The 26,305-nt window shown below is 31.5% G+C and overlaps 2 protein-coding genes across 4 annotated transcripts; one reads left to right on the top strand and one right to left on the bottom strand.

Moving 5' to 3' along the window:
• The first annotated feature begins 3,424 nt into the window (after nt 1-3,424).
• Nucleotides 3,425-6,613, top strand: LOC107483048 (WEB family protein At1g12150-like). The gene is made up of 2 exons (XM_016103650.3): nt 3,425-3,686; nt 4,483-6,613. The coding sequence occupies exons 1-2, from the start codon at nt 3,522-3,524 to the stop codon at nt 6,079-6,081; spliced, it is 1,764 nt and encodes a 587-aa protein (XP_015959136.1). The 5' UTR covers nt 3,425-3,521; the 3' UTR covers nt 6,082-6,613.
• On the bottom strand, nt 5,920-11,075 carry LOC107483050 (phosphatidylinositol/phosphatidylcholine transfer protein SFH9). 3 transcript variants are annotated; one of them, XM_052260939.1, is made up of 12 exons: nt 10,769-11,057; nt 10,614-10,642; nt 9,985-10,068; nt 9,820-9,873; nt 9,570-9,647; nt 9,314-9,367; nt 9,156-9,215; nt 8,985-9,080; nt 8,323-8,424; nt 8,126-8,206; nt 7,531-7,877; nt 5,920-5,974 (listed from the first exon to the last, which is right to left on the bottom strand). In XM_052260939.1, the coding sequence occupies exons 1-11, from the start codon at nt 10,821-10,823 to the stop codon at nt 7,560-7,562; spliced, it is 1,011 nt and encodes a 336-aa protein (XP_052116899.1). In that variant the 5' UTR covers nt 10,824-11,057; the 3' UTR covers nt 5,920-5,974; nt 7,531-7,559. The 3 variants fall into 3 exon arrangements, with proteins under 3 accessions (XP_052116899.1, XP_015959138.1, XP_015959137.1); XM_016103652.3 differs by lacking the exon at nt 5,920-5,974 and adding an exon at nt 7,129-7,416; XM_016103651.3 differs by lacking the exon at nt 5,920-5,974 and having other exon boundaries at nt 7,129-7,877; nt 10,769-11,075.
• Between the last annotated feature and the right edge of the window lie 15,230 nt (nt 11,076-26,305).

The raw sequence follows: 26,305 nt of genomic DNA, 5'->3' as shown, positions 1-26,305 counted from the left end.
GTTAAATATGTCAAGTTCAGTATTTTAATATGGAAATGTAATTTAGCAGATAAATTTTATATTATGATACAAACATCCGTACTAATGGAAATGAGTAAGACAAATATGGCACGGACATAACAACGAAAGCCTAAGCCATGCCCACGATTGTAGTAAAATGGTACAACCACTTATTTGATCTACTCCGTCACGTGAAGCTTGACATAATCTTCGGTATAAACCGGCGAGACATGCAGATTCCCAACTTAAATTTTTATAGTAGTCCAAGTTTATTATCAGTGAAAGATATTTTTCGTGGACTAAGTTTCCTGACTTGTATAAACTCAGGCCTTTTTGCTCTAGAGTAGTATATTGCCTATAAATACGCCGGAGGAATGTGAATTTTATTGTATCTAGAAAAATCCGAATCTTCAATTTTAACTCCAAAATTATCCAAGCACAATTGTTTAAGGTTATCAACATCTAAACCATTAACTCCATAGACAAATTCACCATTAACCCGCAAACCTAGATGTACTGCAATATTTTCTAACGTCACAATACATTCTTCATAAGAAAAATGGAAGGTGTGACATTGGTCTCCATCTTTCGACTAATGCAGCAATGAGAGTATGATCTATATTATATTCTGAAATGTTGGCGGCGTACAATATTCTTGCTCTAATCAATTGCAGATGCACCTCTCAATCTAAATCTAATCTCACATGGTTAATGCGCTTCCTAAAATCTCTTAACTCCTGTATTATTTAAATAAACACAAGATCAATACAATTCATTTTATTTTAAAAGCGAAATATTTTACTAATTTATAATTATTTTTATTTAATTTATAAATAATTGTCTACTAAATAACGTATTATTTTTTAAAACAAATATAATCAAGCTAGGAGCTCGTCCACTGCATCATCAAACTTAGCTCCGTCTTTACTTTCCTTTTCATCTTTAGTTTATTCAATGACCTTACCTCACCGGTGTTATACAAGTATAAGGGTGTTTAGTGTATAAACAGATTTATAAACAATAATACTAATAACATTAGAAAATATAAAAAATAAATATTATTACTTAATCAGTCTATTGCAAAGTCGATGAGACATTATTTAAAATTATTTATAACACAAATATACTTAATCTAAAATTAAAATTTCTTTTACAAAAAAAATAAAAATAAAAATAAAAAAATTTCATAATACAACAAAATTAAAATCACCCTCTTTTAAAACGAACTCCTCTACTCATATTTTCAAACCCAACTCCCACGAAGAAATCAAGCAATGCTCTCTCAGTCCCTCCTTTTATATCATTTTCACACTTCTTCTAAAATATTTCAAAATTTTCAATGTCATAATAATTTAACAAAATAATTTGGTTATGAGTTTAAATTTAGTGTTTTTAGTTCAAAATGGATGCAATATATGTATTTGCAGATTGGTAGGTGACAAAAACACTTTCAACAGTGAGATTATACGAAATACTCATAAGAGAATGAGGTTTATGTGTCAGAATCTATTTTTGTTTGTGGTTTCATGCACCATGACGTTCATCAAGCTTCAGAAGTCAAAGCACGGAGAAACAGTATATTGAGGAGAGTGAGCAATATATTGTACTAAAATCCGGTTATAATTTTTAGTGGTCTAATACAGTTTGATATCATGCCAATGGTTGACTAAAAGAGTATGCAAAATATATTCCAAATTCATCGGCAGACTCAAATGCGACAGCCACAGATTAAGCTGTATGTTGAATTTGAAAACGTAGAGGCAGATGATATTCAAAATGATTTAAATATAGAAGATGATAGGACTGCAGTGTACGAAGGAATGAACAGTGACAACAAAGAGGACTTCAAAGCCACTTATGAAGCTGACGATGAAGACAAAGATGATGATGTGAGAGTCGAGGCAACAGCGAAAAATGTAGTGGTTCACTAAATATTAGTTTAAATAAATAAAATTATTAGACATAAATATTTATAATTATAATTTACATCAATATAAAATAATATTATTTCTATTCATCTATAAAAAACATTTACTTATTTAAATACTATACATGAATATAATTAGTATTTATTTTTGAAAATAAATAAACACAAATAATATTTATTTTCGAAAATGCATAAATATCAATAATAATATTTATATTTGAAAATAAATAAATATAAATAACATTTATATTAAAAAAATTGTAAATAATATTTACATTTATATAAAACAAAATATATAATTATATTAGACAACTAAAAATATTATTCAAAAATATTATTAAAAAATTAATACTAAAATAATAATATTATATTTTCATATAATATTAGTTAACACTCTTCTTCAGCCTCTTAACTTCTCCTCTTACAATAAAATTATGAAGCATTTAACAACAACACTTATGCATGAAAATGATCCCGAAAACTCAATTTATAAAGCTTCTTTGAGTGGGAGATTGTCCCCTGCATGCAGACCACCTTCAGGCTGCTTGGAAGCTGCTAGAATTCAGAGGCAATACGCCCCTGTGTATTGTCAAGGCTGTGCCAGCCGTCACCCCAAGCCACCTCACCACATCCCATGCATGTTTTCGATGCCTGCCACGCCTTTCACGTCCTGGCGTATTGAAACTGACACCCACAACACGATAAAATACCTCTCTTCTCAATATTAAACCAATACACCAATATAATTTCCATAAAAAAATATAATTTCTGTAATAATTTTGTTTTTGGAATTTTTTTTTAACTTTGCAGCAGGCACATTACATGAAAAAGCAGCATGGTAGACAATGCAACAAGAGTTCATAAGAGAAGAAATTAGCACACGTGTCACGCTAGAGTTAAAACTATGGATAAGTGAAGAACGCGACACATCTTGTATCACTTTTTACTATAACAAGCTCTGACAACGTCACATTATTGTAACCCAATTTCAAAAATCGAAAATTTCTGTTTATTTTTCCTACGTATACCCCAAGTGTAAATTTTTTACTTTTATAAGCTATGTATTTATTTATTTTTTAATTGACAACCCTGTATGGTTGCCATTTACCTAATTGCACCACCACAAACCTCTCTAAGCCCTGTACCCTAAAAACAGCATATAACCTAATTATTGGAACCATGCAAGCAGAGTTTTTGCACCAACCATCTTTTAGGATATTCCCTTTTAATTTTGTTTCCTCAACGTTCTCAAAACCTGGACTTAAAAGGAACCTACTTGTTCATCTTCGTTTTTTTCAGCTTTGCTTTATTCATTCATAAAAACTCTTGAGGCCTTAGCTTCTTCACATTCATTCATTCATTTATTCATTCATGTAAGAATTAATAATACTAACAATGTTGGCGTGATCATATATTATTGTGATGTGTTATACAGTTTCATCATTCATTTGATAACAATCAAGGCTCACTATTTATTAATCTTGCAGATATATACACATAGATATTATTCATATTGCTGTCATTGTAAGAAAGAAGAGAAGAGAAAGAATATATTGTTATTGTTATAATAATAATTATTATCATCAGAAGAAGAATGAGCTTCAGAGTAAGAGAATCACAAAAGGAATTGGGGTCTCCAAGGGGAGAGATTGGAGAGATAGATACAAGGGCTCCATTCCAATCTGTGAAAGCTGCTGTTACTTTATTTGGTGAGGTAGCAGTTCCAAAATCTTCTTCTATCAAGAGGAAATCCTCTGAGGTAATTTAACAAACACCTATCATGCATGCCAAATGTAATTACCTTGATCACATTTCAGGCTACATAAACTGGGAATTTTCATTTTAGTAATAATTTTTGGCGTATACGTAACATAGTTGCCATAAATATACGGCATATCGACTTAAAGTACCATGATAGATATGTTTGAAGAAATATGTTTTTTTATCTGTATTTCAACATGATCGTTTATCGTAAAAACATTGTTGAAACAACCTTTTTTTTTTTCCTTCTTGAGATAAGAGATGTTAACAAAATAATGAAATACAATTGAAAATGCTTGACTTAGAAGATTATTATTTTTCTTACACTAAGATGTTATCTTTTTTTTTCTCCCGTTTTTCCTCAAAAGAAATCATTTTACCACTTAGCTGTAAAAAGAATGAACATTTTTTTTCTTTTAATTAGAGGAATGTTTGGTCCTTTTTAATTTTTTTATAGAATCAAATGTGAATTTCATTTTCATTTTCTTTTCCTCTTTCTTTTCACATTTATCAACAATGTACTCAACTACTCCCTTATTTTTATAATGAGGTCATTCATACCTTATACATTAATATTCATACTCCATTCATTTCATACCAAATAACACCCAACTAGTTTTTATCATATTCAGTTATGAAAAAATAAATTATACATACAATAATTGATATAAGTAATTTCTTCCACAACTAATCTGAACACTCCCTACAAGAGCCTTCAATGTGTTTGTAGAAATGCTTGTTCAAGATGCTATTAGGATACAATTTAAAAAGTCTCAATTTTTTGTGTTTGGCAGAATGTACTGGAAAAGGAGACACAACTTCTGTTGGCTCAAAGAGAACTAAACATGATAAAGAAACAGCTTGGCAGTGCTGAGAATACAAAATCTAAAGCACTTGCTGAGCTTGAGAGGGCCAATGTGACACTGCAGGACTTGACAAAGAAGCTCATCAGTGTCAGAGAATCTAAGGAGACGGCAATAGAGGCAGCCGAAGTCGTGAAGAACAAGGCCAAAATACTCGAGGAACAACTGTCCCAGAAAGCTATAGGATATGAAGCTTGGAAAAGAGAACTAGAGCAAGCAAGAAAGGAGTATCAAACAACTGTGAAGGAACTAGATGCTTCCAAGCAAGAACTCAACCAGATAAGGCAAGACTTCGATGCAGCTTTGGAGGCAAAGTTGGCTGCATTCCAAACTGCAGGGGAAGCTCAACGCTCCACGAAGATGAACTTGGAAAAAGTCAATGAAATGTCAAATGAAATCGCAAACATGAAGGCATCAATTGAACAGCTGAAGCTTCAAACTCTAAAAGCACAAGAAGAACAGGTACAGGTCATGCAGGAAAGGGAAAGCCAACTAAGCTATTACATAACCGCAAAGGAAGATGCGCAGGCAAAGTTGACGGCCTTAAAGGCCGAATATGACCCTGAACTAACAGCAAGCCTAGAGGTGAAACTGGCCGAAACAAGTGCAGAGATTCAGCTTCTTCAGGAGCAGATGAGGGAGGCACATGCTTCTGAAATGGAATCTGTGAGACAAATGACTGATGAGATTAAACAAGCTACAAAGATGCTGCATGAAGTTGTTGCAGAAGAAAATTCCCTGAGAGAATTAGTTGCTTCTCTTAGGACAGAATTAGAACAAGTGAAGAGAGACCAAGAAGAACTTAAGGAGAAGCAACAGGCGGCAGAAGCTCTTGCTGCCAGCCTCACCAGTGAACTACAAACTATCAAGGAAGAGGCAGGGCCTGACCCTGGTTCTGTGGAGGAAGTTGATCTCACTCAAGAGATGAGTTTGAAGATTCAGGAGCTAGCATTGGAGACAGAAAGTGCAAAAAGGGAAGAAGAAGAATTGAGAGTACAAACCGAAGAGCTGAAGCGAGAAGCTGAAAAAGCTCAGGCCATGGCTGAAGAATTAGGGAGAAAGCTGGAGGATGCCCTTAGAGAGGCTGAAGAATCAAAAGCAGCAGAACGGAAAGCGATTCAGGAAATGAAAACATTGTCTGATATGCGAGGGAGAGTCTCCGATGCAGATTCTAATTCTAATGCTAATGCTAATGCTAATAGCAAGATTGTATTATCAGTCAAGGAGTTTGCAGCTTTGAGTGGAAAGATCAAGGAATCCGAAGATTTGATTGAGAGGACAGAAGCAGCTGCACATGCTCAGGTGGAAGCAATCAATGCACGGAAAAGAGAAGTGGACAAGAAAGTAGAAGCTAACCTGAAAGCAATTGAAGAAATTAAGGCTGCAACAGATATGGCTCTTAGGAATGCAGAGATGGCAGATTCTGCGAAAGAAGCAGTCGAAGATGAGCTAAGAAGGTGGCGTGAAGAACAAAACAGCGATATGGACTATGCAGAAAATTCTGCAAGATCAATCTCCTTGCACATCTAGAAGGCTATAGAAAGTCAAAGATCAGATATTTAGATGGTGTTCAATCTATAATCAAAAGGAGCAAAAGGGAACCATATTGGTTGTAGCATTTCAAATTTTGCCCTTTCTCTTTTGGATTTGGGAGGTTCCTTTCAACTACATGTCCATGATGATCATTTTATCGATCAACAGCTTCCATAAAACAATTTGCAAATGCAGATAAGCTCATTGTCAAAATCTGTTTTAAAGTTTTGGGTTCCTAGGACCCTTAAAACTTCCAAAAACTAAAAAAATAAAAAAAAATCAATGGTTTAGGAGAAACATTTAGATTTAGCTTCTCTTTAGATTTGCTTCTTTACTTTGCAAAATTATAAAAAGCTGAAGATGATGATTGAGTGCAGGAAATGAAGGACATTTGCAATTTGTTTCCAAATGAGGCACCAAAATGGACAAGGCCAGCTTCTGGTAATGGTGCATTGATGATCTTGTAAAGTGTAAACCATGCAAATAGAAAGTGCATACTATTTTGTTTTGTTCTTATTTCCAAATTCCAACTCCCATCATGTATTTATTCATAAATTTGTTTATGAAGAAAATTTTTCCTAATCTATTACTCCAATGTTTAGATCCTGAAAAGATCCATCCTCACTAGAATACTCCAACTACATGAAAAGAATTATTATCATTCACATTTATTGATATAGAATTCATTTTGGTAAATATCAAACAATATCAATTAACCTAACGTGCTTGGGACTAAGCATCAATTGAGACAACATAAAACTCATACATTTTACATCCAATTAATTGCTTTTCAAATTCATCTAAATGGTTTGTAATTAGTAGTATTTTGTTTTTTGAAAAAATCTATGCATCAAGTATAAAAGAACATGTTGAAATATTACAAATAAAGTACAAAGGTAAGACATTTAAGGAAAAACAACAAAAATTTTCCTTTGTGAATAAATGGAATAGTATATTTAATCATATTAATAATTAGACCCCTTTTCCCAAGTTCAACCCTACAAATTGCAAGAGTAGACAAATATAAATTGAGAAGGCAAACCATGGAAAGTTGAGATGGAACACATTACGTCATAAACAAAATACTATATTTGACATTTCTCTATTGTATATTTAAAGCTGGGGTATCCACTTTATTCCAACTACTACTGAATTCCTCAACCTTAACATAAAAGCTAAACTAATTCTGCAGAATCCTAATGTTTAAGCAATGTGAATGTTCCCCTTGACTACACATAGATTGGTTCAAATGGTTAAACAGGACAAACCATTTTAACTCATCAGTGCAAATCCTGAATGAAAGATACTCCGTCGGTTCCTTTTCATCTATCACTGTTAATTTCCGGCACATCCACGGATCAATGTATCCAGAAAACAATACAATTAATATGTATCAGAAAGTAATAGTAACAGATAAAAAGCAAACAAAGGGAGTAACTAACAAACTGTCAAAACCCCCAAGCTACTTCAGTAGTTCAGTCACCATTGATTTTGAGGCCATCTAGTGAATCTGAAACTCCATTGCAGTTCTCAAACTTGTGCAACTCTGACTCTATAGTCTTGGCAATCTCTACTTCCTCAGCTGGAGGCTCGGGGAAATCTACATGGAAGGATCCCTGCTTGATGGGTTCGACCTTTTCATGGATCCTGGATTGCTCCTTGATGTAATTGTAGAGTTCTTGGTGGAAGGGATGATCTAAGGAATAGCAGTTCTCACTGCTGCCCTCTGAGCGTCTGGAAGATCCGGAGCCTTCTTTTCTACAGAAATGTGGTAAAGATGCCTCGTCCATTATCTACATGCCAAATTTTTATTTTTAAATTCTATCAAACCATATAAGATAAGGCAATAAATGAAGATATTTTTTTCTGAAACAATACAAGCACTTTGAGGAGATTAACCTGTGCTACAACTACTTTTTATAGGAAAAATGCAAACACGAATATGCAAAGAGAAACATAAATAAGATTACAATATCTGCTTTGGGAAGCACATATTTCAGTAATGCTTTTTGAGGAATCATACAGAAACCAAAAAGTTTACCTGCAACAGCTCATCTCGCCCACAACCCGGTAAGACTTGCACTTTTCTTCTTGTCCTTTCTTGCAAAAGTGGCTTCACTACCTGCTAATGCTAAATGTTTAACATTATGCTGATATTTCAAATAGGTGCTCAACTTAAACTAATATGCCATGAATATCACAAGAGTAACCAAGTCGCAAGACGAAATATCTTCTCACCTTCCAACATGCTGAAAATATATATGGGGCATTTACAATGTAATATGTATTTGTCTTCTCAGGGTAGTTCAGATCATCAATGGATGATATTATTGTTAACAACTGCAATGACATGAATGACAACTTAGTAACAGTGTTATATATAAAGAGAAATGTTATTAACAAGGAGGAAAGGATATTACAATAGCCCTCGAGTCCTCAATAAAAAAGAAAAGCATAGCTCAACAATATTAGAAATATCCAAAAACAAATAAAACCAGTTGACAAAGGTTTTCTGGCCTAAATTGACAAAGGTTTTCTGGCCTAAAATCAGAATCTTGGAGTGCAATTGAGCATGTCATTTCAGTAACGCCAAAGGTTAGTTATAGTGACATGTGAATATTCAATTCTTTCTCCCTATCTTAATTATAATAAATAAATAAATAAATTCTATATGTTCTCAGATTTATTCAGTATACCAATTCTGAATTGCTTTTACGAACTTATTATTCAAATATTTACTCTCTTTTTCTTTTTCTCTTTTAGGATTAATATATTAAATACATACCATTCACATCAAACCATCACGCTTCTTATTTTAACATCAAAATTCATTGTTAATACATTGAATTCACAAGTAGAGCAACTGTGCCGGACCAAGTAGCTACATGAATTAAATGTACCTTAATTTGGTTCAAGGCCGAGAACTTCAGACCAGTCATATCCAAAACCTTTACACATGTGGTAATAGGTTGTCCATGTTTCTTTGATGAAGAAGGCTACAGACAAATATGGGTAAAAACGAAGCTAAACTACCAAACTAATCTTAGAAGAATCCAAAGACTAATACTCACCAAGACCACACGGTCACGATATTCATTGATCTGAATGTGAGACTGAACATAATAATGAACCTGCGGATCATACAAGATCAGGATACACAGTTAGAAGTCAAATAGTGCCTCCCAACAGACCAATGTTTCTCTTCCTTTCTCTAATAAATTGAACTTACAGATGCTTTGTCAAATGTGCTAAGCCCAACACCAATTGCAAAGACAGGAAGACCCTGGAATTGATCACAGAGAAAGATAGAGGGGAAAAAAGAAACAGAGATAAGACAATTATATAAATTTGATTTAGGAGAATACAATGTGTGCTGAACTGCAAATATAGCATAACTCGCACATGTTGACAAGAAAATACATTCAGAAGTGACCGAGATGACATGGATACCAACAAAAAAAAAGATTATGTTTCAGAATGAGCACCTCTCTTGAGTAACCTGACAATCCTATTAGTTGTGAATCGCGAATTGATCTGTATAAATCAGGCGGGACTATTGGTTTCTGAAAATGAAACATCATCGAGAATAACCAAGTAAAAACTCATAGCCATTTGTCAACAAGGTCTTGCTAAGTATATAAAGGGGATTCTAAAGATCTAACTAAAAAAGAAAAATGAACAAATTAAAGAAACAGAAACAATAAGTTAAAAGGATCATCAAAAACATAAACTTACGGATAAAATGTTGTCAATCTCATTTTGTACTCTCCAATTTAGAGAATCAACTAACTGCAACATGATAGAGCAATTATGTTACGGAAAATTCATAGTTTTTACAACAATTAAGAACATACTTGCTTAGCACTAAACAACATAACAATTGGCTTAAGTATGTCTTACCATTTTATGAGCCTTGGAAGCATTCCACTCCCTTGCTTTCAGAAATCGTACTAAGGTTTCGGTCACATATCCTTGATGAACATTCTGCATATCACCCAGGATTAAATTCCAAAAGGGGAACATTTAGGTGCACTTTATGAAATTTGCATCCATCCAGAAAAAGAAGAAATTATTAATACAACTATGAATAAATAAATCCTTCAAGCAAATTAGTGAATAGTGTTAAAGATATACAGTGCTACATTGATTGAAACTCCAAAACTTGAAAATCAGATCTCAATTTATCCCCTTCCTACTAAATCAATACAAACTATAAATCCCACCAAAAAGCATGCAGGAGAATAGCAGCACTAATTAGTTAACAACATGAATGAAACATTCAAAATTACTTTAACCATCATGACTCCAAATGGCCACACTAGACACAATCCACCGAAAAGGAACTAATAAAGAATAATTTACACAGCCACACAGTACAGAGAGATCAAAACCAGCACATGTTGAAAACAAGCAAAAACTATACCAGATAACAAAAAGGGGCAGCTTAGAATGAATAATTCAGAATGTTGAAATCAGATCAGAATGAGTATCTAGAAACAATAGATAAAGAAAGATAGAAAATGGGTTACCTGAAAGGTTCTCTGCAATGGCTCCTCAACTAAGCATAATTACAAAAAGAGAAAAGAAGCAAATTTTTAACATGAGCATAAAAAAAGGGGGAAAAGTGAGAGACCCAGATGAGAAAAAAGAGCAAGGATTAAGAGAGAGATGAAAAAGGTGAGACCTTGATCCATGAGAGATTTGAGGTTGTTGAGGGCATCCTGGGAAACATCCCCCATTTGTTGCTGTTGATTCTTTTTGAGTTCTTTGAGAAATGAGGAAGAGAAATCAGAAGCAACAGCAACAGCAACACCAACCCAGAATTAGTGTAGCTTCAAATTCACTGTGTTTGTGTTGTTTGTTTGTTTGTTGCAGCTCTCCGTTACTGTGAAGAGAGAGCAAAACCGAAACTTGAAGGAAAAAAAGAAAAAGAAAAAGAAAAGAAAGGAAAAGAAAAGAAAAATGAAAAGGAGAAAATATAGTGAGAATCTACTAAGACAGATTGAAAAAGAAAATATATAACAGTGAGTGAAGAGTGAAGTGAGGACCCAAGATTCAGGCATGGTGGGCCTACACCACCACTCATCTCTCTTCCACTTTCCACCAACATGATTTTATATATTTTAATCTCTGAAAAATTACAACCTTGACAATTTAAATTGTTTTTAGAGAAAAAGGAAATACATTATTTTTACTTTCAATTATTCTGTTCATATTTATAATTCTACCAAAATTGTAATTAAATTCTTATATTTTTCTTTTTGATTGGATTTTTATATTGTTTTTGATTTTGTAATTAAATTATTTTTATGTCAAAAACGTTAAAATTAACAGAATATTTTTTATAAAAAAATATGTGATCAAAGATTTAATTAAAATATTAAATTTTTACTTGTGATACTTTTAATTTGTAAATAAATATTTAATTAATTCTTATTTTTTATAATAAAAAAGATATNATTAATAAATAATTATTTATATTTATAAAAAACTAAAATACTGATAAATTTATTCATAAATAAAATTAATGTTTGAATATTCTGTCATATGAAAATTATTTTTCGTTAAAGTAAAATAATATGTTAATTAATTTATCGAATTTTAAATTTTATAAATAAAAATAATAATTTATTATAATTTGCCTTTCCACTCAAAATTTTTCACTTGTTTCAGATCATTAAACAACTGATACTAACTATGTAAAATCGTTGTCGTTATTATTAACTAGTGTATTAATAGAAATTAATGTAACTACTAAACTACCTTTATAAAAATTAAATATGGATAATAATGATAATAATAACAAAAATAAATTTGAGATAATCAAGATGATAAATATGCTAAAATTAAAAGGTCATGCAGTTAATTTTTTTTGTGGTTAGCAAAATAATTTTTTAAGAATTATATACCAATTTTTTTCATATCACCATTATATATAGCATAAAAGTATAGATATAGATGATTATAAATAATCAGGTATATTAGAGTTCTCAATATATTAATTTATTCAAATAAACTACTTTATTACCAAAAGAAAGAGAAAGAAAATCACTAGAAATTGTCTACTTAATTTTACGGATTTTTTTAAATAAATAAAATAAATATTTTATTTATTAAAATATATAATTTATAGTGTTTTTATCGATTTACATAGTCTTACGTATATTATTTATAATATAAACGAAATAAGATTATGAATATCTTACACTGAAATAAGGTTTAGATGTGCATATATAAAGAACTTGTTTACAGTTTCTCTTTTGTCATTTTTTTTTCTATTACCTTTATTTCTTCTTTTCTTAAACGTTTTTCTTGATATTTGTGAGATACTCAAGTTTTATAGAACGGAGACATTAATTGCATGAACGTGACTTAACACATTGTGAAAGTGATCAACTTCGAAATTACTTTTGGGCCTGTGCCTCCCAGCCCTCCTGACAAATAACTATTGTAGCATTTTGTAAGTGCATCTGTGATAGTGGTTGGGTACAACTAATAACTCCGAAATCTGTTGCGGAGCAGACAGAAGATACCGAACTAATCTACCTACCGAAGTCTCTGATATGAAGTCCTCATCCTTATTATTGTCGGCAATATATTCTTTGTCAGACTTCTCACCGTCCATTTCTATGGACATCTCCAGACTAGCACAATACAGGGGGCGGTACAAGAGGTGGGTCATCTTAGACAAAATTCGCGTTAACAGAACCACTACCGCCAACATTGCTGACCTTCACAGAAAACTCCATCACTTGTTCAAGTATGATTCTCTCGTGGACATCAAACATGAGCCGCACATGTTCATTGCCAACGAGCCAAAACAGGCGAAATCAAAATACTCCAGTAGCAGCCTATCAATTAATACTCAAGAATAGTTATCAAGTGTTGGTGTATAAAAAGAGATCAGTTTTGTTAGGGTTGTGAGTATGATTCCTTTTCATTCTGTAAACATTATTTTTCATTCAATAAAAGTTACTCTAGTAATTCTTTAAGATTCTCTTCTTCTTTTATGGTATCACGACTTCAGGTTTTTCTCAACCATGGATGCATCTCCATATTCATCTAATAATTCACCTCTTAGGACCAACAACAACAACAATTCAAATCCTGAAAATTCTGCCAACACCAACAACCATAATCTTCTTGCTAATCTCAATTCCTTTTCTTTCCCACCTCAGTTGTTCAACTCCCGACCTTTTACTCCAAATAGTGATAAATTGGGAGAAAAAAATCACAAAATTTGGCAACAACAAGCATTGGCGGCAGTTCGAGGTCAGCTTTTGGAAAATCATCTCTATAAAGATCGTGTTCCTTCCAGATTCACTACGATTGAAGATTAATAAAATGAAATCGAGTCATTAGCATATACCCAATGGCTTCAAGATGATTATAATCTCCGGTCTTGGCTTATGGTATCTATTGATCGTGTATTCAAAACCAGAATGGTTAGTTGCTCTTTCAGTCATGAAATTTGGGACAGAATTGAACAATATTTTAAGGAATCTACCAAATATCGTGTGAAACAGCTCAGAGCACAAATAAAGATTATCAAGAAGCAAGGTTCAACAGCTTCTGAATGTATTTCAAAGATTAAGGAAATTGTAAATTCTTTAGCAGCTTTAAGCTCCCCTTTAACTGTTGAATAACATGTTGATGCCCTGCTTGAGGAATTGAATGAAGAATATCAAATTTTAATTCATACCGTCAATTCCAAACGAGAAATTTTCAGCCTTTATGAGGTTGAAACTCAAATTTTAACCTTTGATAATATGCTTGACAAATTCCAGAAATTCACAACCTCTATGATTCAAGCTAATATCTCTCAGAGTTCATTTCTTTCCAATTCCAATTCAGGTCGTGGTTTTGGAGGAAGAAAAGGTAGAGGTGGTAGGTTTTCACGAGAAGGTAGATCCTTTATCAATCAGAATAGGCCACAATGCCAGATATGTGGTAGATTTGGTCATATTACTTGGCATTGTTTCAACAGATTCAATCAGCATATACCTCCTCCATCACAAAATTTTCAGACTTCCTCTTCCACCTCCTTCACCAATTCACCAAACTCTTCTAATATGTCACAAGTCAACACCACTACAACTACACCACTACCACCCCCTCCATCTTTTCATCATCCTACTGCCTACATAGCTACTCCAAGATCTATTGCTGACTCCTTGTGGTACTCAGATACTGGTGCTTCCCACCCCCATTACTCCTGATTCATCTTCGTTTATCACATCCTCAGATTATTCAGGCTCTGACCAAGTTCAAATTGGGAATGGTTCAGGTTTGCATATATCTAAAACTGGTACTTCTTGATTATATGTTTATGATTCTAATAGATATTTTAGATTACAATAATTAATTTATTTTCCAGAAATCACCAAAAATCTTATTAGTGTCTCCAAATTTGTTGAAGATAATGATGAATTTTATGTTCATGTGTATTTTGTTAAATGCCAACAAACTGACAAAGTGCTTTTTCAAGGACATAAATAAGGTGGCATTTACAGATTTTTCAATGTTACTGTTCCTAATTTTTTTCTAGATTCTTTACAATCTTGTACTTTTATTTCTTCTAAAGTTTCTTTGGACTTGTAGCATAAAAGACTTGGCCACACAACCAAGAAAATTGTACTCACAATTCTATCAAGTTGTAATATTGACATGGACAATAATAAAGAAATTTTGTTTTTTGGTGTGTGTGAAAACTGTATACATGCTAAAATGCATAAATTGCCTTTTATTTCCTCACTTACTGTCTACAATGCACCTCTCCAACTTGTTTAATCCGATGTTTGGGGTCCAGCACCCATTGTATCACACTTAGGATTTTGTTATTATGTTACCTTTATTGATGCATATTCTCGATATACTTTTCTTTTTTTTACTTGTCTCTAAATCTCAAGTTCTGTTAGCTTTCAAACAGTTTAAACAAGAAATGGAGAATCTTACAAATCACAAAATAAAAGCTTTTCAGTCTGATAATGGTGGAGAGTACACTTCTCATCAGTTCAGTCAATTCCTGGTCAATGAAGGTATTGTTCAAAAGTTTAGTTGTCTTTACACTCCATAACAAAATGGCAGGGCAGAGAGAAAACATAGGCACTTCATTGAAATGAGTATTGCCATGTTATCTACAGCCTCTATGCCATTTATTTTCTGGGATGAGGCTGTTTTAACAGCTACTTAATTAATCGCATCCCAACTCTAATTTCGGACAACAAATCTCCTTACGAGACCTTGTTTAACACTGTCCCTGATTATACTTCTCTAAGAATTTTTTGTAGTAGCTGTTTTTCTCTTTTAAGGCCTTACAACAAAACAAAGATGGATTTTAGATCTCATAAATGTGTCTTTCTTGGTTATACCCCAAACTCAAAAGGCTACAAATGCCTTTCATTTTGTGATAAACTTTATACCACAAGACATATTCAATTTGATGAAGTCTCCTTTCCTTACAAGGAACTATTTGTTAAAATTGATAAGAATGACTCCTCTAGAGATTTTGATAAATCTAGTTCTTTTAACCATTTTATTTCTGGTATAGGTTATGTTTTAGGCTTTTCATCTCATAGTTCGTCTATTTTAAATATTCAGTATATAAATTGTAATCCTAGCGATATTAGTAGTCATAATCCAAGTACTCCTACTAATTCTAATTCCATACATTGTGATATTGAAACACATCCTATTCCCATCTCTAGGATACAAATCTGGCCTCCACCTATTGACTCTAATAATAATAATAATAATAATAATAATAATAATAATAATAATAATAATTCTGCATCCGTTCCTACATCTGTAAATGCTTTTATATCTCTTAAACCTCTAAATTAACATGTCATGCTCACCAGGTCTAAAACTGAAAATATTAAATCCAAAGCCTTAATTAATAATATATTGATTTTAAAGTTTTATATGAAACACCTCCTAAAACACCTAGTGCTGCATTGGCTATTTCTCATTGAAAAAATGCTATGCATGAGGAGTATGATGCCTTAATCAGAAATAAAACCTCAAAATGCCAAAATTATTGGATCTAAATAGGTTTTCACTATAAAAAAGGCTTTCTAACGGCACCATACAAAAGTACAAAGCCAGATTGGTGGCTTAAGGCTTCCACCAATCTAAAGGCTTTGATTTTAAATAGGTGTTTAGTCCTGTTATCAGACCTACCGTGATTCAAATTGTGTTAAGTATAGCTTTATCTAAAGACTGGTTTATAAGACAATTGGATTTTAATAATATTTTTTTAATGGTGACTTACATAAAACTATATATATGCATCAATCTATTGGTTTCTGTCATGATTCTGATAGTTTAGTGTGTAAATTAAATAAAGCCTTTTAAGGCCTCAAGTAGGCTCCAAGAGAATGGTTTCTAAAGATTAGCAATACTCTAAATAAGTTTGGCTTTGTTAGTACTAAGTCTGATATATCTTTATTCATCAAACATGACTCTCATTATGTCATTTATATTCTATGTTATGTTAATGACATTATCATTATTGGTAATGATTCAAATGAAATTAATGTTATGATACAAAAGTTAAATAAGATTTTTACTCTAAAAGACTTAGGAGAGTTATCCTACTTTCTTGGTATTGAGGTTCATAAAACTGAAACTAGACAATTTCATTTATCCAAAACTAAATACATTAAAGACCTACTGTCTAAATTAGGAATGAGTGCGGCAAGTGCTATGCCTACTCCTATGATCTCCTCTTTGCAGTTACTGTCTACAGGTTCAGAACAATTTAAGTATCTGAAACTCTTTAGATCTGTGGTAGGTACATTGCAATATATTACTATCACTAGGCCTGACTTGAGTTTTGCTGTAAGGAAGGTTTCTCAATTCATGCACAGCCTTTTACTTGCTCACTGGAAGGCTGTAAAGAGAATTTAAGATACCTTCAAGGAATACAAGAACATGGTTTGCTCTTACATAAATGCAACGACTATAGGTTGTATGGTTTTTCTGATTCTGACAAGGTAGCAAATTTAGAGGATCGGAGGTGTGTTTCAGGTTATTGTGTCTTCTTGGAAACTAATTTAGTTACTTAATCTTGCAGAAAACAAACAACTATAAGTAGGTCTTCAACTGAGGCAGAATTTTGAAGCTTGGCAGCTTGAAGCAGAAATTACATGGGTGAAGAATTTGTTGTTTGAGTTGAAGATTGCATTGACTATTGCTCCATCAATATTTTGTGACAATTTAAGCACTGTTTTGCTCACTGCAAATCCAGTCTTACATGACAAAACGAAGTATTTTCAGTTAGATATCCAAATTGTTCGAAAAAAGATCAACAACAAGTCATTATAAGTTGTACATATTCCTGGAATTGAACAAGTTATTGAAATTTTAACAAAATCTTTGTCGGTAACCAATTATGAAAGGCTCAAAAACATGCTGAGAATTGTTCCAAAGAGCAACTTGAGCTTGAGGGGTGTATTGAGAACAACAGTCCAAAGTATAAGCTTAACTAGTAATAGTCAACTGTAGTCTAATAAAAAATGAACCAATAGCAGTCCATCAGTTAGTACCCCTTAAGAATAATTAACAAGTGTGGGTGTATAAAAAGGGGATCGGTTTTGTTAGGATTCTGAACATGATTCTTTTTCATTATGTAAACATTCTTTTTCATTTAATAAAGATTACTCTAATAATTCTTTAAGATTCTTTTCTTCTTTTATAAACAATTTAACTTTGAGTATATTTCGTTTATAGCATAAATGAGATACGTGAATTTTACTCTATCTCACATATCATGTGTGCAAATATGATACATGCAACTAATCTATAATGTGTCTTATCTCATTTATATTATAAATAAAATATACTATAAAATAAAAGATAATATTTCAATAAATAACATAAATAAAAAATAGATTTCAATAATAAAATTATAAATTACATATTTTAATAAAATAAAATATTTATTTTATTTATTTATTTAAAAAAATCCGTGATTTTACTTTCTTTCTTTCTTGTGGTACCAAACACTTTTCAACGAGAGATAAACATGTTTTCTCACCTCTATTTAGGAAAATAGGAAATAATACTGAAATATTTTTTATTTTTTGTAAATTTCAATGAGTCAAACAAATTTTATACGGAATAAAACCTATTTAGCTTATGTAATAATATTCCTTGTTTCGTTGGACTATTTTGTCTCGTTAAAATCTAAGAGACTAATGTGAATATAACCAATTTTTTTTAGTTTATTTTTCCTTTTTGGGTAATTTTTTATTTTCTAATTTTAAAAAGAAAACCGCGGATTCATAATGATTGTGACTGCTGATGGCCCAATAGATGAGCATCAAAGAATCCCAATCGTTAATTTTGGTGGTCCCACTCAGATCCATTTTGTAGCATCCGATTCACCGTCAATTTTCTAAAAAGAAAAAATCGGAGAAAATGGAATATACTTGCTGAATCATTAAAATTCGCACAATATCTTCGTCTTGCATCCATGACGAAAGCTTCCTTGCTGGGACCTTTAAAAATTTATAGTTTCAACTTTCATGACGAATAAACACGTTAAAAATGGAGTCATTAAATTATTTATTATGTATTAATATATAAATATATATTATTAAATTTATTTTAATATATATTTTATATTTTAAATTAAATTTTATAAATCTAAGCACTGAAAAATTTATGAAAGTAAGAAAAATTATATATTTAGATATTTAAAAAAATACAAAATAATCATTATGTTAAGAAATTTATAAAATTATTATCAAAATCAAAGTTTAAGTTAAAAATAGTGAATAATAATTAGTTACACTTTTTTGAGTAAAATAATTATATATTGACACAGAATTTAAAATAAAATGAAAATATTTATATTAGAATCCTATTTATTCAAAGATTTTTTTATAAACAATATTGATGGTTGAATTTGCAGACATTCCTACGTGATTCATAAGTAAAACTTTTAAACTTTTCTTCCTCTTAACTCTTGAAAGTGCCACATATAGTTGGCCATGTATAAAAACTGGTTTGGGCAAGTACAATCTAACATGAGATAAAATTTGTCCCTGAAACTTATTAATTGTCATGGCAAACGATACTATTATGGAAACTGTCTTTGTTGGAATCTAACTGGGACGGTTTCATTTGTTGGTACCATATTCATTCTTGAAATCAAAGCAATATGACCAACATTGTTACCCGTTAAAACTTCACATTCTATGACATGATTTCCAAATTTCCTAACTTGTAGCCTTGTACCATTACAAAGACTACTGAATTGGTCAATATTTCTCAGTAACATCGTCGGAACACCAACCTTGAGTATTAATTTATGTGGAGGCAAAGCAGAGCAATTTATGCTATTAAGTAATTCAAGACCATAGAGATCTAGTTGACTCTTCATATTCCCTTCATCCATACAAATCGAATCCGAACTAAGATATAATTTTTTTTCCTCCAGGAATGATAGCCATCAGATGGTTGTTGTTCTCTTCAACAATGTCCAACGTGGGAGCCAGTATAGTTCTTGCTTTGAAAAAATTTTTTGAGGACATGTTATCCAAAATATTTGGATAAGAAAAATGAACCAACTCATCAAATTTCTGGTGCGAAGAAGGAATAACAATATCTCCTAGAAGACATATCTCAGATTCACCATCCATATTGTCACATATTAGACCATCACAAACTTTCAATAAGCACTCACCAAATTGCTCTGTCTCATCTTGATCTGAAGCATTCGTCCCTACAAAGAGTCTCGTGTTTTTTGTTAGTTTGAGCACTTGACAAAACTTCTAACGGTAAGACTAATTTGTCTCGATTCTCGTAAAAAAATGATAGAAAGAATTTGTCTAAAGTCTCCACCTAGTACAACCACTTTTCCTCCAAAGGAAAAATATTTGTTATATGTTAGAGAAAACCTCATGATATCACCTAAGCATTTATCTTGCGCTTCATAGCAATACTTACTAACCATTGGAGCCTCATCCCAAATTATAAGTTTGGCTTTCAACAGCAGTATTGTTTGAGGGGAACCGGATTTGATGTTACATACAAAATCCTTAGTTATATTCAGCGGTATTTTGAACCTTGAGTGTGTCGTTCTTCCACTGGGAAGAAATAAAGATGAAATACCACTTGAAGTAATGTTTAACACAATATCACCCCTTGTGCAAATCTCAGCTGACATAAGGTTCTAGAGAAATATTTTTCCAGTACCCCCATGACCATACACAAAGAAAAAATCCCTTTATCACAATACACAGCTGTAATAATTTTATCGAATGCATATTTCTGCTCAGGTGTTGCGATGGCTAACATGTTTGAGGAATTTTTCTTTAAATCATCCTTGTTAAAGTTTAGCTCTTCCCTGATAACCCTTTTAATTAACAAAGAACTATCAACTTCAGTTGCTAAAGGCATAGGAGGATAGTCTTTCAAGGTTTTATCATAGGAATATAAGATCTTGTCTATATCATCCATTAAGCACAACTGATTAATCTCATCATCTGACATGGTTAACTCTGCATATTATACGATACTGTAAAAATTCAACCAAACTAAAAATGATCGATAATGAAGAACTTTTATAATTACAATTATAAAAACTTATTCCTCATGTTCATCACGGTTCTCTATCGATACAAAATATCATCTGAGAGTTCATGCCAACATCTATCCCAGACATGTTCTGGTCTTGAGATATTGTTGGATGTTAATAGAATGACAAATAACCTTCTAACATATGATCCTGAGGCCCACGAGCATGCTTCCTTAATTGCATCCATGAATTCTCTGTCATTTTGCAAGAGTCCAAGGACGAAGCATGCATCTCTATACGTAGCATAAATTGTTCCTCCTACTATTCTTATATCTCAAAATTTTATACATCCTCTTTGAGTATTCAACAGAAGTCGTTGGTAATATTCTTTGGTATTTGCTGCAAAAAATTTGGTTAAATCCCACTTTTAAATTGCTAAATGGATTAGGCTATGCGATTTCAATTATTATGTATCTACACATCCGCATAAGATTAATTTTTCTAAAAAATATAGAACAATTCTAAATTTCTATAATCTACAGATTATAACTGCTGAAAGTTATTTGAACAATTATTTTCTAGTGTAGATAAATCGAATAAAATGGTACATGCTGTTAAAATTTTAAATTTAAATCATCAAATAAATAAGATCAAAATTGAATATAAACTCGTCATTACCTGCAGGTACATGAGTCAACCTACCAATTGCGAAGCCTTGCTTTCAAGAAAACCACTTTAAAGCATCATCCTTCCAAACAAACTTGGTTAGAAACTTAGCATAAGTCAGACTTCGAGTATAGGGATATGACATGTTCGCCGTTATCTATCCCAAACACATGGACTTGAGATATTGCTCTTTTGACGATATCATTCACATTAGAAGTTTCACTATAAACCACAGGTTGTTCATCCTCTAAATGGAATGGAAGTCTAATCACAAATGCTTCTTTCTCTTAGATTTCATATCCAAATAAACCAGACTGCCTCACATGTCAAAATGTACCTACAATCGTAGTAATTCCTAATTTCGTCAACAACTTGTGTGGCTTCTGGCGGATCACCAGTGTTGTATAGGTTAGTTGTTACACGGTCATTGCCCTTGTGTAATACTTAAACAAATACTTAATAGAACTTGTTTGGCATGTGTATTCCACATTTATGTGGCACCCAAATTTGAACAATAGCTCTGGATTATAAGGAATAATGAACTTATTGTCCAATACACATTCTTTTTTCTTCACTGTTCGACCGTTATTAGTATGCCTATATTTAAAAAATTCGGCTTCATCAATGAGTGTTCACTGTCTAAACTCTTTGGGATAAAACTTTGAACATGATCCATTCTTCATGCAGGGTGAATTCTTATTGTACAGACCACATGGACCATGTACCATGTAATTTTGAACAGTTTCATGTAAATTTGGCCTTTTATTTTTATCAGGAATCTCAGCTGTTATATGTTTGTCTATGTCATCTAGCGTTTGTGTCTTGAACTCGTTACTCATGAATAAAAGGATATGTGCATGCGGAAACCCTCTCTTTTGAAACTTTATAGTGCAAACATCTGAAAATTGAAAAAGACAAATGAGCAAAATATTACAATATAAGATTTTAATAAGGTGTTGCATAAACACAAACTTACATCCCAAAATTTTGCCAAAGATTTTTCCCTTTTTTAGGTCATCAATCAAACCATCAAGTTTGATCTTGAAAACTCGACACAATATATTAGGGCGATCTTCTGCCGTTAATCCAATGGGAGTCACTTCTCTTTTTATCTCATCCTATTCAGGGTTACAGGTCCTAGTGATAAAATAGTTAGGATATCCTGCATATTTGCAAATTGCAAATACATCTTTACAATTATTTATCATGTACTTAGGTCTACCGGTAAAAGTACTGGAAAGAATGATTCTTTTGTCAAGCCTTGCAGCATCTACATCCCCATTTATAAGACTTTTATGCAGACATTTATATTTATCAACTCTCAACTGTGGTTGTTTATACCTAAAGAATTTTAACCTCTCTGATTTTATCATTGTGTAGGCATCTACCAGAAACTGTTGGAATAATCTCTTTGATCTCAGAATTAACGGAGATTCACGCGTCATTTTCTATACGTAGTTGAAAAGCAAAGAATTGTCACAAAGTGATTATTTTGTTTTTCTTTGTAGGCCTAGCGGAGATAAAATCTGATGTTGTAATACCCAAACGAAATCCATCCTCCCCATACGAAAACAACAATAGATATTGCAGAGCTAAATAAGATGGGTGAAAAACATCAATCTATTGGAAATTTCTAGTTTGACTCTTTATAATAATATCTGTATCTTTGCTTAATTGTTCGACATCGCCAACAATCAATGTAGCCACTTTAGATGCAGATGGCAAGTTATATGTCCTGCCATCTGTAGTCCTTTTACTAATCAACTTAAGCTTCATGTTTGTACAATTTTCCTGTTGGTACCTATCTCTCGCATAGCGAAAACTCGTTGTCAAACTATTATATTTGTCTAGCATGTTTCTTAATATTGCCACAATTTTCTTATCCCGCTTATTTATAGCTTCATTGGAACTGCATAAAAAAAAATACAATAAATTTTATGTTATTTTCTCTCACAGATAAAAATTAACTAAAATGTTTGACTGGTTGCATGAAAATTACCAAAGTGTGCCTATCCGATTATTAATCTCATTTTCTGTGTCATAGATATATAGTTGGGTAAATGTTGGTCGCAGACTATCCGGAGAAAGTAAGCTACCAACGCTATGATAGTTTTGACCCAGGCTTAAAAATTGGAGGAGCAGTCCCATTGTTCACCACACGGTCAATTTTTTTAGCCATTGATGTAAAACAAAACATTGAATTAAATACCCTTATATTTTTTAGCAAATGAATACTTTTTTGATCTCCTCTAGTATGAAGTTGAATGAGCTCATCAGGAGGCACAAAAAGTAAAGGAAGGTCGATATTTCCTTCCATACAACATAATAAAAATTTTGGTTGGGGCAACTATTTGAATTTAGCAAGCCTTTCTTCAGACCACTTCCATGCTTTACAGTGTTGACAATGATAAATAGGATTTTCTATATCCCACACATCAGCCGAATGAACTCTCTTTAAATACTCAGTTGTCATACCGATGCAATTTAGTCCCTGATGTACACAAAAATATACAGATAAAATTTTTACATACCGTCTAAAGTTTCTGAGGATGGTATAAAATTATCTTCTATATTCACATCCGACATTGAATCATCATTACCATGCAAATGGTTTCAACAGCAGAAATCACATACATTCAACTCTTTCACCATCTCAATACAGGTCCGTCCGAATAGAGCTGTGGCCTCCTTATCGAACACAATCAAAAGTTGTTGTAGGAGTACCATCAAAAACTAACAAATTCAACTTATACCTACTTGTTTTATTCAAAAACATCAATTAACACTTGGCCTGTCACCCTTTAGTTACAATAAAATCTTAAAAGTTATATTCAACACAATTTAAATGCTCAAACACAATTTTTTAGACTTATCAATTTTTTAAATTTTAGTCTAGCAGAGAAGACTTTGGTATCAAATTGTTGTAGGTATATGAATTTTTTCTATGCACTCTATCTCATTTTGCCAAATTTTTTTTGTGAAAAGACAATATTTTCATCAATCAAAGCAGTTTTTTTTTAATAAGTTGTTCTCTTATTGTCTACTAATTATTGGTATTAAGCTAGATATTGCTAAATAAATTAAAAAAAAAGACATAATCAATTACATAACTATATTATTTTTTTATGAAAATATTGCACAAATAAGTCCAATTAGAGTTGTACCTATTAACCACATTATTCACATCCTTATTACAGCCATCGTAGAAGTATGTATTCGCATTAGCTTATGCCTTCACGCTGCAAACACAAGATTTATACCACCAACTTAGAACATGTTCAACATCAAAAACAGTGGCCAAAACAACATAGAATCCAACTTACATAGGAATAGTTTGAAAGTAAAAAAAATAAACAATGAACCAAACATAAAAAATAGTTTTCTATAAGGCACTCTCATCCGCAGTTGCACGTAACTCCTTTATTGTCTTTCTCTCAGTGGAATATAAAACTTCATCTTCATTAACATACGCCAGTTTGCCAAAAAGCACAGACAAGTACTGCGAGATCTCTCTATAGTACACGCTACTTATATCAATCACAACGTCATAAAAATACAATCAATATGCACAACTATAAATAATTCACAATATTTGTACAATACCTTTTTCGAAACATCACAGTCTGAGGAACATCTGGATTATCAAGAGTCTGGTACCATAATATTTTGTAAAATATTGGTACCTATGTACAATAATCATTGCTTAAATGAGTTGTATAATTATACATGACAGAAAAATTATCGAATAGAAAGTAACCAAAAGTATTTTTAAATTTAAAAAAGAACAACTATAATCTACTGTGAACCTAATTAATTAGTAAATCTTTTTATTTTAGCAATGAGCTATACAAAAAATATTATATAATAACAAAAATATAGCTTGAAATTATATATTGATTAATTAATTGTTGAGTAATTTAACATAGAATTTACAATAAAAAAACTGGTAATACAATTTATTCACGTGTATATAATAATATTTTTTATCACTTCAAATTTTAATTTCTAGAACGCCAGCCATTTGCCGGAATTATTATTACTATTTTCTATAATTTCACTTATAATTCCACATGATCAAAAGTATTAAAATACAAAATACAATATTTATAATTTTACTTTCACGGCATGTAGTATCACACTCTAAAATTTAAAAACAAAAATTTAAAAGTATATGCGCCGTTCTTCATTGCTAGCGTATATGCTTGCTTGCTGGGAGAGAGAAGACCCATATTTTGTTGATGCAATGAAGGCAAGCAAATCAACATGGTGTGGGTCCTACTTTTTTATTTTTATTTTTATCACAATTCACAAGTTCTATGCTTTGTTTGATTGATGTATAAATTATGGATCTACATTGAGCCGCCTAAGAAATTAATTTATTTTGCTTACGTTTTAGAATGAGTTTAATTAATAATTTGTTATATAAAATTATTTTATATTTTTAATAAATTAAATCTAATGATATTAGCTAATAATACATAGAATAATTCTATTTAAAATAAAAAAAGTTTTGCCTTATATTATTTTTGCTTACGAAAATATAAAACTTAAAACTTAACAATTTATGGAATATAAAAGACTAAGGAAATAAAGTAATTTACAAACTATCTTTAATTTATATATAATATAATTAAATTTAATGAATTCAATTAGAATAAACAATAAATTATTTATTTTATTTCAGATTTTATAAATGAATAAATTAATTAATTAATATAAGGAACTACAATTAATGTAGTAAAATTAATCAAGTATTATATACTATAATAAATTACATTGATATTTAGATATCTAATCAAATCATTTAATTGGTATAATTAAATCATATCAAAACACTTAAAAATACACCGTTCTTAATTAAATACTATCTATACTATATAAACCATATTTAAATCCATTTTTTCGTGCGTATATAATTTAAAGTAATTTACAATTTTTTTGATTGAATATTATAATATAAAATAATTTATAAATTAACATTAATTCATATATAATATATAATTAAATTTAATTAGAATAAACAATAAA

The sequence above is a fragment of the Arachis duranensis genome, chromosome 4 (assembly GCF_000817695.3).
Source record: "Arachis duranensis cultivar V14167 chromosome 4, aradu.V14167.gnm2.J7QH, whole genome shotgun sequence".
NCBI classification, from domain to species: domain Eukaryota; kingdom Viridiplantae; phylum Streptophyta; class Magnoliopsida; order Fabales; family Fabaceae; genus Arachis; species Arachis duranensis.
The sequence above is the reverse complement of the archived record's forward strand: the minus strand, read 5'-3'. Positions and strand labels throughout refer to the sequence as shown.